The 16,121-nt window shown below is 53.9% G+C and overlaps 1 protein-coding gene across 10 annotated transcripts in view; it reads left to right on the top strand.

Annotated features, from left to right (window-relative positions):
* LOC128087678 (protein CEPU-1) overlaps window positions 1–16,121 on the top strand; it is a 307,830-nt gene that overhangs the window by 191,713 nt on the left and 99,996 nt on the right. For 4 of the 10 annotated variants that reach the window (XM_052697522.1, XM_052697521.1, XM_052697516.1 and 1 more), the window contains one exon: window positions 11,507–11,591. In XM_052697522.1, the coding sequence (XP_052553482.1) occupies window positions 11,507–11,591 (85 nt within the window). The other 6 variants (XM_052697514.1, XM_052697513.1, XM_052697518.1 and 3 more) reach the window with 4 other exon arrangements.

The following is a 16,121-nucleotide window of genomic DNA, read 5'->3' as shown; positions in this document are numbered from 1 at the left end:
TGACCTGGGGAGCTCTGAGCCCCACGCCTGCAGGGACCGAGCCTTTTTTAGAGGGAAACCAGTGCTGGGCAAGGGGGGTGAGTGATGTCCAGGGGCAAAGTTTGGGGTTGCACTGGCAGTGTGGGTGCTGGCAGCCAGCCCTGGGCGCTCCCCCTTCTCTGCACTGAGCAGAGCTTAAATGCCACAGGAATCCGTGTCGCTTTTCAGAGGCTGTTACAGCAAATTGTTAGCAGGCGAGGGGCAGCGCAGGAGCTGTCGCTATCGGCTGCGTTTTGCTAATCTGATCTGAAGGGTCCTCTTGTGAGTGCATCTGGAGCGGTCCCTGCCTCGCTCTGCAGATGCAGATTGCCATGTGTGGGATAAGGGGCGCTGAGACATGCCAGGTTCCCCTCCCAACCCTAAAGCTGTGCCCCCCCCCCACGTGCTGCTGCGTCCTGCGGCTTTGCACCTGAGTGTACATCAGTGCACGGTGAGTCAGGATGGAGAAGGCTGTGCGTGGAATCCTGAATAACACTTCTCACTTCAGAAAACGCCTTTATTGCAAAAGCTGTTTGGTTTCCTGGGACAGTTTGCATTCGTGCAGGGCAGTTGATGTTCCAGGAGCTGCTGTGTGTCCCAGTGGGAGTGCAGCACACATCCCGTGATGGGTGGCTCTTCCAGCAAGCAGAACTGCCTTCGGTTCCGATGAAACCCCATTGCTGAAGTGGAGAAAAATCCATTCTGTGGAAGTTTTGCTTGTTGGGAATTTCTTTTGCAGATGAGGTAGTTAGGGGATTTTTTTTCATTAAAAGCATATATATATATATCTCTATATTTGAGTTTCGCTGGATTTCCATTTTCCAGCCAACTCTCTCTGCGATGCTGTTCCTGCAGCAGCGTATGGCTTTTTTTTCCCCTCAGGAAATTTTCTAATATCAATTTAATTTTGACTCTCACAACTGCATCTATTCCGCAGGGAACGCTCCCGCCAAGGAAGTGTTCCCTCTTAGCAGCAAGTTCATTTTCCAGCTTAAAAACATCATTCAGTCATTCCTAATGAAAGATATAATCAACTTTCAGGCTTCATGGCTTAGCTGAGCCCCTAATGGGGATGGGGAAACCATTCCAACAGTGGCTCAGCCTGCCTTTCCCTCACTTCAGGCTGTGCTCACAGCTTGCAATGAGTTGCACTGGGTGAGGTTGCACCCAGAGAATGCAACCCGTGCAGGGCTGTGCACATAAGGGTGCAGCATCCACGTGGGTGCAATGCAGGAGTTGATTGCTCGATTTGTGGCCTTTGCAGCCTGCAGGGTTTGCTCCATTCCAGCCCCAAGCTGAAGCTTTCGGACATTGCTGCACACAGTGCTTTGGGGCCGCTGGGCACGCAGATTTGCTTTGCTTTGCTGCATGACATCTGCAGGCAGTGGGTCAGCTGAGCTTTTGTTTTCTTGCCTCGGAATGAACGAGAAAGAAGAAAAACCCAGACAGCCCCATTTGTGTCCTGTCTGATTGCATTTCCGTGCCTACATATCTACTCTGCATAAATGTTGGTGGAGCGCTACGGGGGGAATAGGCTGTCGTTGCACGAATGTGCCTTGCAGCAGAAAGGGCTCGGTTTCCTTTGAGACCTCACTGCATTACAGCACAGGTACTGCACCACACATCCCCTCCTGCACCCAGATCGCCCTCCTGAGCAAGCAGGATTACACTGCTCTGCATTCGCCGTGGGTCTGCACACACACACACAGCTCCCCCAGCCCATCAGTCCATGTCCTTCTGTCCTTCTGCTGAGCCTTTCACTGCTACCTTTCCTCCCTCTGACTTACAGGATTAGGCACAAAAATGGAGGGTTGTGGTGTGTAACAGTGGGGCTGCAACTACCTTAAAAGTAGAGTGCAATGACACCATGGCAATGCTTCTGAATCACCTCCCCACCACTCGCTACTCCTGATAACTGGCATTTCTCTGTGTTTCAGCACTAAGGATGCCTGCTTTCTGCCCAGTTGTGCCTTTGGCTTCTTGGTCACCCTGTCTGTGTGGTTTTAGCATTCAGTGGCACCACTGATACTGCACTTATTCTTTAATTAATTTACAGCCATGGAGCTGCCCTTCCAGTTATATGTGTGGAAATTACAAGCGTGGGCAGCACAGCTGCTGTGCAATCATCCCACCACTGCACTGTGATTGCACCTGTTGTGCCATCAGCGTGCAGCTAAGGTGGAGTTTTGGTGGCTCTCTTGGCATGGATGGGGGAATGGTGGAGTCACAGAGCTGACAGGTGACCCACAGAGCTCATGGAGGGCAGCTCCTGGCTCCACGCAGCATCACCCAGAAATCACACCCACACCCGGAGTGATGATGCTGCAAAGGCTGGTGGTAGAAGCCAAGCGCACAGCTTCTGGGGTGCAGCAGTGGGATTTTTTCCATTTGGACCCCAAATCTGTTGAATTTATGATGTTAAGCAACCTCTTTTCCCTTGGTGATTTGCCACGTGTGACAATCCTGCTGTTGAGAAGGGTCCCACTCAGCAGACTTGGGCTGACAGAGCTGAGCTCAGTGCCTGTCACACATCTCAATCTCCCCCTTTTCACTGGAACAAGGAAAGCTGTTTTCCTGCCTCTTGAAGCTGGTTGAGACCTACAGATGACGAGCACAGTAACGTAATGCGTTTTTATCATTATTAAGCTCCCAGCGCCTCTTTCCCTGTCAGTACAATCAGGCTAATGAGATGTACCTACAGCTCCCAGAGCTGGGAGGACAATTCGGTCCATTTCTTCCATTTGGATGGAGCAGAGCGCTGTCGGTTGCCCATATCCCTCTGCCACCACTGGTGCCAGCTGGTGCAGGCTCCAGGACCTGGGGCCAGGGTCCTCCCTGGTGCATCATCATTGACTTTAATTGGGCTCCGCCAGGGAGAGGTTTGGATTGCGGATCTGCTGGCGGTGGGTTGGTGCCAGATGGCAGATCTCCATGTCCTCTTCCCCTACAGCCTGAAGGCAGAGAGGGGAAAGAGCCTCGCAAAGGGGGAAAAATGGGCAGAGAATCCTGAAACACAATGAGGGCTGATTCAAAGCTGCTGCGCTCCAACCCGGTTTGCTCATTATGCGCTTGTAATTGGCATCTGAGATGTGTGCTTAGAAGCAAAGCCTTGCTACCCCGTGGCCAAGTTCTGCGGTGACGTCGCTGCCCTCCCCACAACACCGTTTCTCCTTACTTAACACAGAGTCATTAAGGTTGGAAAAGACCTCAAAGATCATCTGGTCCAACCATCAGCCCTTCCTCCCACCGTCCCCGCTGAACCTTGTCCTTATGGCTCTATGACACTAATGCTGAACTGATTTAATGACCAGCCCGGGTGTCCTGAGGGAGGGCCACGACTCCTTCAACCAACACAAAGCATTGGGGCTTCGTGGGGGGACAACAGGGCACTGTGCTGGTGGTGGACTTGGGGTGTTTGTGTAGGGAGCCCTTGGCTTTCATGCTCTTCACCGTGAACCCTTCTGCTCTGAATCTGCTCTCCCATTTTGATATTCCCTTTTGTGCTTTAGAACTCTCTCATGGCTATTTTATGTATCTATCTATAGTTGTATAGTTAAGAAAAAATGGCCAAATTGTGGCTTTTCACACGCGTTCCTCACTCTGCAAAGAAGAGCAGCGATGGGAGGAGGTGGCAGCGATTGGTATAGGCACAGTGGGATGTGGGGACGCGGGGGGTTCCCTAAAGCAGCCCAGAGCTGTCACCCAGAGCCCCTTCTGTCACTGCTCCATCTGTGCCTCGTGGGTTATCTGAGGACGTGGGGTCCATAGAGCAGCAGTCAGAAGGGAGCAGCGCCGTAGTACAACCACATGGAAGCTGATAAATCGCAGTGATGGCTTTGCCAGCAGGGAGGGAAAAAAAAAAGAAAAAAATCCAACACCCTGTAAATTTACTTTGTTTTGATATTCAGCTACTCCTTTTTCTTGTGGAGTATGTGCTAATGTGTATGATAGCTCCGTGGCTGTGTCAGAACACAATATTCAGATGGTTCCCACCAGTTGGTGCTTGACGAGCTGTTTCGGAAGGCTGGCATGGAAGAGGGGAGCATCTCCGTGTCAGCATCCCCACGCTCCCGCCTGCCTTCATCTCAGGCCTCCATCCCCACCGAAATGAGCAGCAAATCAATGTGTGCCTAATAAAAGATGATTGGAAATTGCTAATAGGAGTGTGGGAGGGCAGCCTTGCCGCCCGGAGCCGAGATGAGTATGGATTTTCTCTTGCCAGGGATTGTAAACACTGCTGAGCTCCCCAGAGAGCCCCGGATGCTCACCCTCTCCTTTTGCCCTCATCGTTCTCCATCAGCCTTAAAGGAGCCCAGTAATGGCAATTAGCTGCATTAATTAGCAAGAGCTAGCAGCGCTTAGCCCCCGTCCCAAGCTGTGCATGCTCTGGAAGGCATGTGATAAATGAGGGCGTCGGGTGGGGAGGTTCTCAGTGCCTTGGTGCTGGGCTTTAATCTCTGTTCCCTGTATCTGGGAGCCCCTTATTTATTTACAGTGACCCCACGCCTCCCTGGGCAGCCTGTTCCAGTGCATTACCACCCTTTCAGAGAAAGGAATTTTCCCTAATATCCAACCAGCAGGTGCAAAACCCCTTCTGGGCAGCTGATGCATGTGGTTCATCTGTGTCACAGGACAGTCCAAAGGCAGCTTTGAGGATGCTCTTTCTTTGGAGTGAGGTGCCCAGTGCCAGGACACGGAGCTTTGAGGTGTGATGCCCAAGCTCTGCTTGGCAGCAGCCCGTGCATCACCATGGCCAAAAGTATTAATGCAGGGGAAAAGTTAACCACACTTACTGAACTGCAAAAAAGGTTGTTTTTATACCCCTTTATTGGAATATAAAGACAGCTTTTATAACCTTTTAAAGGGACATAAAAGCAGCTCGGAGACTTGAAAGCTCACTCCAATTTAAGACGGCGTGGCGATGCAGAAAAGGTTTGGGATGCGGTTGCAGGGAGGAGAAGGGGACTGCAGCAGGCCCTCCTGGAGGTGGCACGTGCTGCTGGGGTGCACACTGCGATGGGATCCCTCCTCTCCCCCCATCGGTGGGGATTTGCCTTCATGCCCTGTGTTGGCACAGCAGTCGGTGGGACGCGACACAACAGCAGGGTGACCTTTCCAGCAGCCCCACGGCACAGGTTGAATATGGAGAGGCTGTGATGCTCTCTTCTCCCCATGCCACCTCCCAGCTTCCAGACAGAGTGCTGCATGGCCACGAAGAGGACGGGAGCGGGAGCAGCTGCTTCTAATTTTGCTTCGTGGGGAGGGAGGGAGGTGATGCTGAGAGCACCCCGCATTCTCTGCACATATTTTTCATCATTATAGGCAGAAATGCCAGAGTGGTGACAGATATTAATGCAGTTCACGCCGGGAGAAAATCTTCTTTCCATCAGACTCAATGTTCAGCAAGAGGGCAGTGCCATTTGCAGCCCTCGGGAGGATGTGTTTGAAAGGTGATGTGTTCTTTCCCCGGGAAGTTTTATTCCGAGATGAAGTTCAGATTGGAGCAAGGGCACCTGGATCCGTCGCAGTGGGGCATCGTGGATCCAACCAGATGTGCTGGAGAGGCTTTGAGGTTTGGGTGCAGCCCAAAGTGCCCACGCAGAGCCTGGGGATGTCGCTGCCACGTGTGGCTGTTTTGGGGCTCGTGCTCCATCCCATGGCACGCAGCTGTAAGGTCTGCAGAGTTCCTCTGCACAGCGCTGCGCTTCCTCGCGCCCCTCAGCCTCCTTCTATTTGCTTATCCCACTAAATATTCATCAGTAACATTTAAGACAAAGGAAAGAGATAATTACAAGGGGAGAATTTTTTTGCAGTATTAAAGGTTAACAGAATTCTTGGCATTTGTGCCTTGTCGATCTCCGTGTAATTATGCTCATTTCCCAGAATTCAGAGGTGACTGTGCCTGTTAACGCTCAAAGATGGTACCCCGGGAATTAAATTTATGAGATCATTTCTCAAAATCTTCAGATTCAGCCCAAGCATCCCGCTTAATGGCACGGTCATTATTAATATTATTCTTGGACCCGCCGCGCGGGGCAGAGGACGGGTGGCAAACAGAACACTGATGCATGTGGGCAGCAGCACGCCTGGCTTTTGTTCCTGAGCCATTTGGCAACCTCAGTGCTTTGCGAAATGAGCATTTCGCTTTGGGTTGGCGGGAGCTGCAAAGGTGTGGGTTGGAGGTCCAGCAGAGCAGCGCCGTTTTGGCTGTCGGGAGTCGGGATGGGAGCATTTGCATCTCCGCAGCTCTGGTGTTTAATGAGAAAACAAGTGTTAGCCCATGCGACGTGCCTTATCAGTGCACAACAGGAGGCAAAAGCAGAGGAGCAAAGCTCGGTTCTTTGCATTCCTCGTGTCCGTGCTGGAGCTGCTGAGGAGCTGAGGTGAGCACCGAGGCACGGCTCGCTTTGCTGTGCCGCCTGAGCAGACTTTTCCTCCCTTGGTGCCGTTAAAATGCAGAGCGGGTAGGGCTGCGGAGCACTGGGTTAATGTCATACACTTACACAGTGCTATTGGATGGCCCACGGCGTGGTTTTACCCGATGTCATCACCTGATTCGTCCCATCAGATGCTGTGAGCGGAGGGGCTGCGCTCCTGAGCGCTCACACAGCACGACCTTGCAGCCGTGCAGCGAGCAGCAGATTGATACGAAACCAATATCGATCTGCACCACGCACAGCTGGGATCAATCCTCCTTAATATCTTCCCCTGTGCCAGTGCAGCTCGGTATCTTTGAGAATTCTCTAGTAGACATGTTTAATATGACAGCGGCGCGTATGGAGGTGTCACTCCATCAATGCATATGTTGTGTTGGGTGGGCTGTGCTCGGAGGCTGAGATAGTGAGAAGTGTCAGAAAGGAGCAATCAGTAAATCAGAACGTCTCCTAAGGGGATTTGCCCATAGGGATGGGGGGTCACCATCCCTGGGGGTGTTGCAGAGCTGTGGGGACGTGGGCAGTGGGCACAGCGGGGTGGGCTGGGGTAGGACTTGAGTTGCAACAGGTTGGGAAAAGCAGAAAGCGGAGCAGGGAGGAGCTGCTTGGATGGCTTTATGCATTTTGCATGCTGTCTGTGCCCACTGCTTGGCACCGGTGTCGGGGAATGAGGGCCGAGTGCCCGCGGGGACACTCCACACATTCAGAAAAATGGCCCCAAATGGCCCCAAATGCAATTTCTCCGCTCAATGCAGGGAAAGCCTTTGGGGCAAGAAGTGCTCAGAATGGCTCCAGCCAAGGAAGGCTCTCAATCATTGCTTCTTAATTGGGGTCGGCGTTAACAAGGGGATAAATGAGGCAGTGTGGTGAGCAGAGCAGGAGCCCACATCCTTTGTGTGCCGTGAATGGGCACTGCTGCACTGGGCTCAGTGCTGTGTGTGCACCTGACTGATGCCAAGCAGTGAGGCCGTGTGTGCAGCCATGGACCTGATGGAGAATAATGCAGCGCCGTCGCATGGAGGGGAATTGTGAATGGTTTGAGCATAAATTATGGTTCTGATCATATTTGGCAACTTCAGACTAAAAATAAACGTGGACTTTGGGGTTATAGATTGCCATCTATCAGCTTTGTGAACAGGAGAAAAAAAAAAAAAGAGGAATTAAAAGCCAAATCCGGCCATAGAAATTGCCTGGCTGTGACCTACTTATGGAAAGTCAGGTTTTTTGTTGGTTCTTTTTTTTTTTTTTCCTCCAGGATTGAACTCTGTCAGTATGGGGAGGTGTGGGCTGTGTGTGTGTAGGTTTGCTGGCCGCTGGGTGTGAGGGCATCCATCGAGCAGCCCCTGAGCAGATGCATGGGAGGGGGATGCCATGTAGTTCTGAGCAAGCTGGAAGAGGTGGAAACTGTTTTATTGCAGTTGATGGAGGAGCGTCAGTGGCAGGCTTGCATCAGGGCATGGGACCACTCAGCGATGCACGTTGGCCTTGTTTGTTCTGTTTCACCCCAAAGCAGGAGGTTTTGCTGGAAGGCTCAGCACTGAGGAGGCCCCTGCAGCAGTGGAGAATGCTGGCTGGGGCTGGTTTGGGCTTACAGTTGCAGCTGATTTGGGGCAAACCGATGGTGCAAAAGCCATGGCTGGGCTTTGGGGGAGCACAGGGGCAAGGGAAGGGAGCGTGCCCCAGGAGCTGCTGCAGAGTGGCACTGCTGAGTCTCACCCTGTCCAATCTTGCTGGAAAATTGAGTCAGTATCTCTCCCCTCCCCAAATATTTTGCACAGCAGCACCCATGGCTCCTTCTGGCGGTGTCCCTGAGAGCTCTCTGCATCCTCCCTGCTGCTCATTGCTCCCCTGCATCCCTCCATGCGATGCTCCCCGCCCCTCCTGCTCGCAATTGCTGCCAGGAGGGGGGGCCTTCACCCTTGGAGGCTGCGAGAGGAGATAAATATGTGTGCAGAGCAGGTGTGTGTGTGCGCCCGGCTCGTTCCGCTTGTTTCCTGCCTGTTGCTTGCGAAGGAAGGAGATTTTTATCTGAGCAGGAAGAAAGCAAAGGAGCTGAAAGCAAGGCGAGGTGCTGCTTTGCAAGCATCTTCGTCCGTGCATGGCAGGCTCTGCTGCTGTGGTCAAAAAGCAGCGAAGGAAGAAAGGCTCTCTCATCCCCAGAGGAGGCTACAAAGCTCCCTTTCTCTTCCTGCTGAACCTTCACAGCTGGACTCGGTTGCTGGCTCCTCTGCTGCTGGAGCGACTGAATTATTGAAAGGAATCTTGATTTTGTTTTCTCTTTGCTGTTTTCATGCGTTGCGTTTATTGTCTATAGATATTTTTAAAGTCTGAAGCAATTACAGCTGTCAGAAAAGAGACGAGCTGTGACAGGCTGATTTATATGTACATTGCATGTGTGCAGGAGAGGGAGAGCGGGATGGGCAGGGATTCTGCTGGGCATTGGTATGCAGGAACCAGCCATTTAAATTCCTTGGGACTTGCGGAGGACACCAAGCTTCTCCTAACAGAGTTGGTTGGTGACTTTGGGTTGGGATGTCTGGAAGTCACTGCAAGCCTTTTGAGGTCCTCCTGTTCTCAGCGCTGACAGGTGCTTTCTGTCCTGATGGAGGGTGCCCAGCTTGAATGTTGCTTTAGGAGTTTGCATGGCTGCAGTCCTTGTGATCCCATTGGTTTTGCTGATGAAGGAGCTTGTCACTGCCCGGGCAAAGGGAGCAGGGTGTGCACTGAGGGTCCTGTTCATGAGGGCAGCTAGTAAGTAGCACAGGGTGGTCCCAAAAGGATGCTCCAGCAAAATCAGTGCCTCTTGTTCCTCGCTGACTCACACATCCCTGAAAATTCCCTGCTCTAGGGGAAATGCAGCTCTGCACGTGGAGTTTCATTCTGTCACAAACTCATCTTGCTGTTTGCAGCTAGGTTTTGTGGCTGCAAAAGTTGTGAAGCCCTCCTGCACTGAGCAGGGTGAGCTGCAGAGCTCCCTCCTCCCGCTGAGGGCTGCAGAGAGCTGCTCCCTTCTCCAGGGAGCCGGGAAGCGGAGGGAGGGAATGCAGGGCAGCACGTCCCAGCAGTGCTGGATTCATAAAGCAGAGCCTTCGGAAGGGAAAGGAGTCAGGAGAGAGATGCAAAGCAATCCCCTTCTCATATGACCTATCAGCGCGCACAATAATAATAAAGCTTTATTTGATTGAGTGTTTCCTCTGCCTGGCACAGCTCATAATGTTGGAGAGATTAAATAGCACAGTTAGTGAATTAAGCAGTAGTTTACAGGGGATTCGGAGACTCCGGGGATTAGTAACAGGCTATGGATCCTTTCACATCTAGGTCACCCCTCGGAATCCAGCTCAGGTTGGCAGTGATTTAAAGCCCACAAAAATTCCCCGGTGCGGGGCGAGGGCTGCAGGGCGTGCGGCGAGGGATGGAGGAGGGCGGATTTGGGGACGGGGCAGTGCGTGAGCCGGGGGTGCGGGGCTGCGGGAGCTGAAGGCAGAGCAGCTCTCTGTGGCTCCGGGATGTTGAGCTCTGAGGATTGCTCCCAGCACCTTTTGCCAGCACGAAGCTGTGCCTGGAAATATTATTAACGCGTCCGGCCGCTAGCGGAGGGAAGGAGGAACTGCTCGGCATAAGCAAATGCGATATCTGTTAAATTATGAGCTGATAAAAAGTACTCGGGGACTGCGCTTGCAGCTGGGGAGGAATTTAGCACTGACGCTCATGTCTGTGAGGTGCAGAGGACCAGGAGGGCACCCTCCTGCCTCTCCTCGTCGCTGCCTGCGTGGGTTTTTTTTTTGGTGGGTGATGGGAAGTGTGGGAAAGGGGAACCATCCTGCGCCTCAGTTTCCCCTCCTGCACAGCGCCTTTGTGCCTGGGGAGGGGATGGCGTGGAAGCAGAGGGGGTAAATGTCAGAGGTCGTTTGGCTGCCGGGTGCAGGTAAGCACGCCGGGAAGCGAGGAGGCGAGAAGGGGGGGAGGTACCCCATCCCATCCCCGTGGAGCACGGTGCGGTGGGGGTTAAGGCGGCCGTCCTTCGCCTGAGAGCGCGCGCCCACTGCCTGCGCGCGGCTGTGCGGTGCTGTGAGCGTGCGGGAGCCAAAGTGCCGGTCAGTGATGGAGCCGCTGCCATGACAACCCCGGGCAGTCAGCCTGCGTGCCGCGCAGGGATGCTCCCCAGCAGCCTTGCCGCCGGGGCTGGGATGCTGCCGCCCTTCTGCACCCCGTCCTCCTGCTGCTGAGGGTGTCCGACATCCCAACATCAACTGACGTCCCAACATCATCCGACGTCCCGCAGCCCGGCATCCCAGCGCCCTGCGTCCCGCCGGGACCAGCCTGCCTTTGGGACCCCGCGCTGGGGCTGGAGGAGGAGAGGGACTGCTGGGCACTCGGAGGCCTTTGCCCGCTGTGCCTTTGTTGCTTCTGGACCCGCTTGCTAGCTCGCTGCAGGGAGTGGTGGTCTTTTTCTGCCGCCTGTTGTTGGCTTTTCTTTCATTATTTTTTTTTTTCTTCTTTTTTTTTTTTTTCCCCTTGTTTTTATGGACTGCCCCCGCTTGGGGAGCTGCGAACTCGGGACAAGTGTGTGTGTGCGGGGCGGGAGCGCGGCGCAGCCCCCGGCACCTCCGTGCCCAAGTGAGCCTCGGACTGCTCCCGGGAAGAGCCGGCTCGCCCAGCGTCCAGCACCTTTGCCACTTCTCCTCCTCCTCTTCCTCCTCCCCCCGGCCCTCCCGTCCTCCTCCCTCACCCGAGGATACTGGGGACTCCCTCCGGATGCCGCTCGGCAGGCTCAGTGCTCGCAGGCTGCCTTTCCAGGGGCTCTCCTGATCTCCGTGGAGCTCCGCATCGCTCGCCTCCGCGCCCGCCCCGGTGGTTTTGCTCCCCCCCGTCCCCACACACACGCACCCCCTCCCTCCTCTCCCCCCTTTTCGCTCCCGGTGGCCTCGTCGGGTGTGTTTTTTGCCTGGTGGAAAAGTCCCTGCTGCCCAGGATGGGGGTCGGTGGGTGCTTAGCCCTGCCCTGGAGGTGCCTAGTCGTCCTCTGTCTCAGGCTGCTCTTCCTTGTGCCCGCAGGAGTGCCCGTGCGCAGCGGAGATGCCACCTTCCCCAAAGCTATGGACAACGTGACTGTGCGGCAAGGGGAGAGTGCCACGCTCAGGTAGGAGCTGCTGCCTCGGGTTGTGCTGGGGGGAGTTGTGCTGCGCGGGAGCTGCCTGTGCCTTTGGGATGTGCCTCAGTTTCCCCAGTCGGGGAACTAAAAAGCTGTGAGTGCCGCTCCCCTCTTTAGGGCAGCGGGGGGGATGTTGGGCTGTGTGCTGCACCCCCTGCTCAGGTCCTGTCTGCAGCGGTGCCATGGGAGCAGGGGTTGTGCCCAGCACTGTGCCCCACTCCTGGTCCCTATTCTCGCAGCAGATGGGCGCAGTGTCCTGCTGGGGCTGCTGGGCAGGGACACGAGCAGTACAAGGCTGCATTTTAATTGCTGTGCTGGGAGCAGTGCTTGCAACTCCGGAGAGACTTTGGTATCTGCGGGGTTGGGTGTGCGCAGGGGAGCGAGTGGAGCAGGGCCAAGGCAGGATGACAGAACAAGGGGATGATCTTTGGTCGGACTCTCTTACAAATGTGAATCCTCTCCCTGTGTGTTTGCTGGGACTCAGCATCGTGTAGCTGTGCCTTTCAGCCCCACAGCCCCTGCACGTTCCCAGGAGGAAAGAACGGAGCAGCCGTGTGCCATCCCGATGATTTTGTCTTGTGGCATGTCATGGCTGGGCCAGAAAGGTTGGGTGTGGGTGCATAGGGGTGTGTTGGATCAGAGCTCACCTCCTGGCTGCTGGTTAAAATAGCTCTTCCAAACATCTGGGCTTTCCCAAGCACCGAAAATCCTATGGATTTACAATGGGATGTCGAAGAGGGAAGGTTTCGTGTTAAGGGAGCAAAAGGTGCAGGAGCCGTGGGTATGGGCACTCTGCAAACTCACTGGGAGGAGGAGAACTGCTCTGCTTGGGGTCCCTGCCCACGGTGCCCAGCCCCGCTCAGTGTGCAGCGTGCAGACAAACCAAGCATTGCACAGAAAGCAGAGGGACAGCGGCGTGAGTCAGCACAGAGTCAGGGCTGCTTTCCTTCTCAGCGAGGCTGTTGGGTGGTGACACACGGGTGACAAATCTTGCACCTGGCTTTGGGAAGCAGCCCTGCAGACAGTATTCCCATTGTGCTTTCCCTTGGGCCCGGTGCTTTTGGGAATTATCCATCTCATGGCATTAGTTTGGTCACTGGAGAGGTGTAGCAGTGCGTGTTGCAGTGGCAGTTGGGTGGTTTTTTCCTGCTGGTGTAAGGTGGGGACGGTTGGGAGCAATGAGTCGCTCTGGCGGTGCAGCCATCGATCTGTTGTTTGGGAGTTCACTTGTTCAGAATAGCAATGCTGCCGCGTGTTTCCTCCCGCCCAGCACACTGATGCTGGGAGCACAGGGAGGGGGAAAACGATCTTCCTCTCTTTTTTCCTCCCTTCCCACTCATTTCCATGCGCGGTGGGAGGACGGCGAGCCGCAGCCAAGGACTTGGAAGGAAGCATATGTCTCTGGAGGTCCCTTTTTATGGTTCTTGCTTTTTTTTCTTCTTTTTTTTTTTTCCCAGCTGACAAAAGGGAAAGCAAGCTGAAAAACTTTGCTGCTTCTGTGAAAAACCCCACGAGGGCTGCAATTAGGTTACTCCACACTGGGTGCCAGCAGCCCTGCAATGCCCTCCCTGCTCCATGTCCGGCGTGCTGGTCACAGCACAGTGCATAGCTGCAGGGAGCAGCTTGTGCCCGGGCCCAGCAAAGCACAGCCCCAAAGCTCATTTAAAGGCGTGCAGGCTTTGCTCTGTGTTGTTCCACAGTTATGTTTGGGTGTATGGCTGCAGGTGCTTTGGTTGGGGATGGTGCGTTTGGGGTCAGTGCTATGCGGCTGCGCTCGTGTGCCTGCAAGGATGAGTCAGAGTGGGGTGGGGGCACCAGGGATGTTTGTTTCCTTCTGTTTTGGGATGTCTGCTGAAGCACACAGACTTTTGTGTTGCTTTGGTCATGGTTAAGTGTATATCTGTGATTAGATGCTGGTATAGAGCTTGTGCCTGGGGTGGTTGTGGGCGAGTTACTCTGGGGTGCAGTAGAAACTGCAGGGATGGGAAGAGGGCTTGTGGATGTCCAGCCTGACTTCTCAGTGCCTTTATCAGTGCCCGTGTTGGGCTCTTGGGGTTATGCTTAGGGCTTGAGGATAGCATAGGGTGCCTTTCTTCATCACATGGTGAGGGTGAGGCTGGTCCATCCCATCCCACACCTTGGTTGCATCCTACCCTCCCCCGTAACAAGCAGCTCGCACCCTGTGCTTGCAGCAGTGCCGAACCCAACCCATTTCTCAGACCTCTGCAGGAGCTTTCTCAGCACCAAAACAAGAGGTTTGATTGCGGTTTCACTCTGATAGGCATCAGTCAGCACTTCCCACGCACGGCTCTGACAATGCCAGCAGCACACATGGGTGCTTGCAGGCGTCCCCATGAGTTCACAGTGCCCTGAGCAGGAGCAGATGCAGATCCAAGCAGAGCAGCACTTCTTTCCCTGACTGCTCCCTGGTTTTCCCGATGCTTTTATTCACTTTGATTCCACCGTGAAGAGTCAAATCTGAGTTTAACAGAGGCTGAATCCCTTCTAACCCCTATGTTTCATGTGGTTTCTGTGCCCTTTGCCATTGCTCTCCACAGTGCTTTACCTGAACCTGTTTTTACAAATGCGTTTTGCCTGTGTTGTGCTCTGGAAGTAATTTTGGAGAAATGATAACTTGGCGGTGAAACAAAACAAAATCCAGCATGTTTGTTTGCCTTTGATGGATACAAACAGAACCTGCCTGCTTGCTGCACAGGAGGGAATCTTCCTCACACACAGCTCTGTTCTGTGTTGGATTTGGGTCCCTCCCTGCACCCACAGACCCGCAGCAGAGGGGCTGCACAGCCCCAATACATCCCCAGCGCTGCTTCTGGCTTTGCTTGCGACGGCGTTTCTGAGAGAGGAGTTGATTGCTAAAGTGACATGTCAGCAAATCTCAGCCACCTCTCCCCCATCTCCGAGATGGAATCAGCCTAAAGTGAGGGGGGGGGGGGGGGGGAGAGAGAGAAAAAACACACACACGTCATATGCATGGATTATTTTTATTTTTTCTGAGCACAATTTCCATCTGAGATGAGATGCGCTCTTGATTGCTGTGCCAGAGAGGGCTTCCCTTTATAGCTCTGCTGCCTCGAGCTCAGCGTGGCTTTTGGGGCTGGGGGCATCTTGTGCATTTCTGTGTCCATCCTAAGGCTGAGTGCCAGCTTGAGGAAGGTGTAAATCCAGCAGATGGCACTTTGGGATGAGAAGGGCTGGTAGGGTGAGGATCAGAGCCTGTAGGTACACAGCTGTCCAGTGGGAAGGTGCTGGGGTGGCATTTCTGAGTGCTAAGCCAGTGTTATGAGATGGAAGTTCATCTGGTGTTAGGTGCCCCCCGAGGTCCTATCAGTGTGTTCGTCTCTGTGTAGCCCTTGGAACATTTCCTTTCTCTGTCTCTGTGAGTCATCTGCTTGCACTGCAGTCTTCGGTGGTGGGATGTGCCCCTCTGTTGGGAAAAGTGCAAAGTGTGTTATGCAGGGGGGCTCTGCAGATGGCCAGCAGCACCCTGCTCTCACCTGGAGCTTGGAGTTCCAGCAGTGGGACGGCCTTCACCACGACTGAGCTCAGAATCAAGCATGGGACCTGAATCTGTGCCCCTTCTGTTGGCTTCAGGGGAGTTATCCAGCCTTGGTCTAGCAGAGCTGCTCCTCTCTTCTTCCAGACCCCCCAGCCTGCCTGTTTCTGTTTGTGGTGCTGGAGCTCAAACACCCTTATTTTCCTTCAGGAGGAAAGGGTAAAAATAGGAAGGACTTAATCTACGACCACATCAGCGGGAGAACTGGCTAATAGAAATTGTAATGAGAATACAGAGCCAAACAAACAAGCAAATGGGAAAATGCAATCCCCCCAATGCAATAAAGAGATTTATGCCGACAAAGGGGCTGATCCGGCGCTCATTAATGTCACCACAAGTCTTTATCCTAACTGTAATGGACTGTGGATCAGGTTGGAAGACAGCAGCTTAGCTACAATGTGCAAACTGTTGACGCCCTGTGCAAGGAATAGCAATGCAGAAAGCCTTCTCCCAGCAGGAAGAGTTGGCTCTTTGTTGCATGCAGCACCTCTGCAAGGCGAATGCGTGATGCCCTTGGGTGTAATGTTCAGAGGTGCAAAAGCTGCTGGAAGCTGAGAGCTAGGCTGGCTGCTTGGATCTCCTTCTGCTGGAATGCCACGCATGCCTTCATTGCCAGGGCGTTAGGAATCTCACCTTGAGTAAGGGTTCCTGGCTCTTCCAAGCAGCAGTCCTGCTGGAAGGAGGTCGGTGGCTTACGTGCAAAATGAGGAGATGGGAGAGCAGATGGATGGGGATGGGTGGCTGCAGGCAAACTTGGCAGCTGTGCTGTCCTCTGGAAGAGGAGCTGGTGGTGATGCTGAGATGGGGACGGGGAGGGAGAGACACCTCTGGGGAGGGAAAGGACACCAGGGGTCAAAGAGGAGACGCATGAGTCTAGCTCTGCATGCCAATGAGGACAGAGTAAATAAGGAATAAAACCACCTTTCAGCACGAGCAGCTGGTGA

This window comes from Tympanuchus pallidicinctus, unplaced genomic scaffold, assembly GCF_026119805.1.
Source record: "Tympanuchus pallidicinctus isolate F22 unplaced genomic scaffold, pur_lepc_1.0 scaffold30, whole genome shotgun sequence".
NCBI classification, from domain to species: Eukaryota; Metazoa; Chordata; class Aves; order Galliformes; family Phasianidae; genus Tympanuchus; species Tympanuchus pallidicinctus.
The sequence above is the reverse complement of the archived record's forward strand: the minus strand, read 5'-3'. Positions and strand labels throughout refer to the sequence as shown.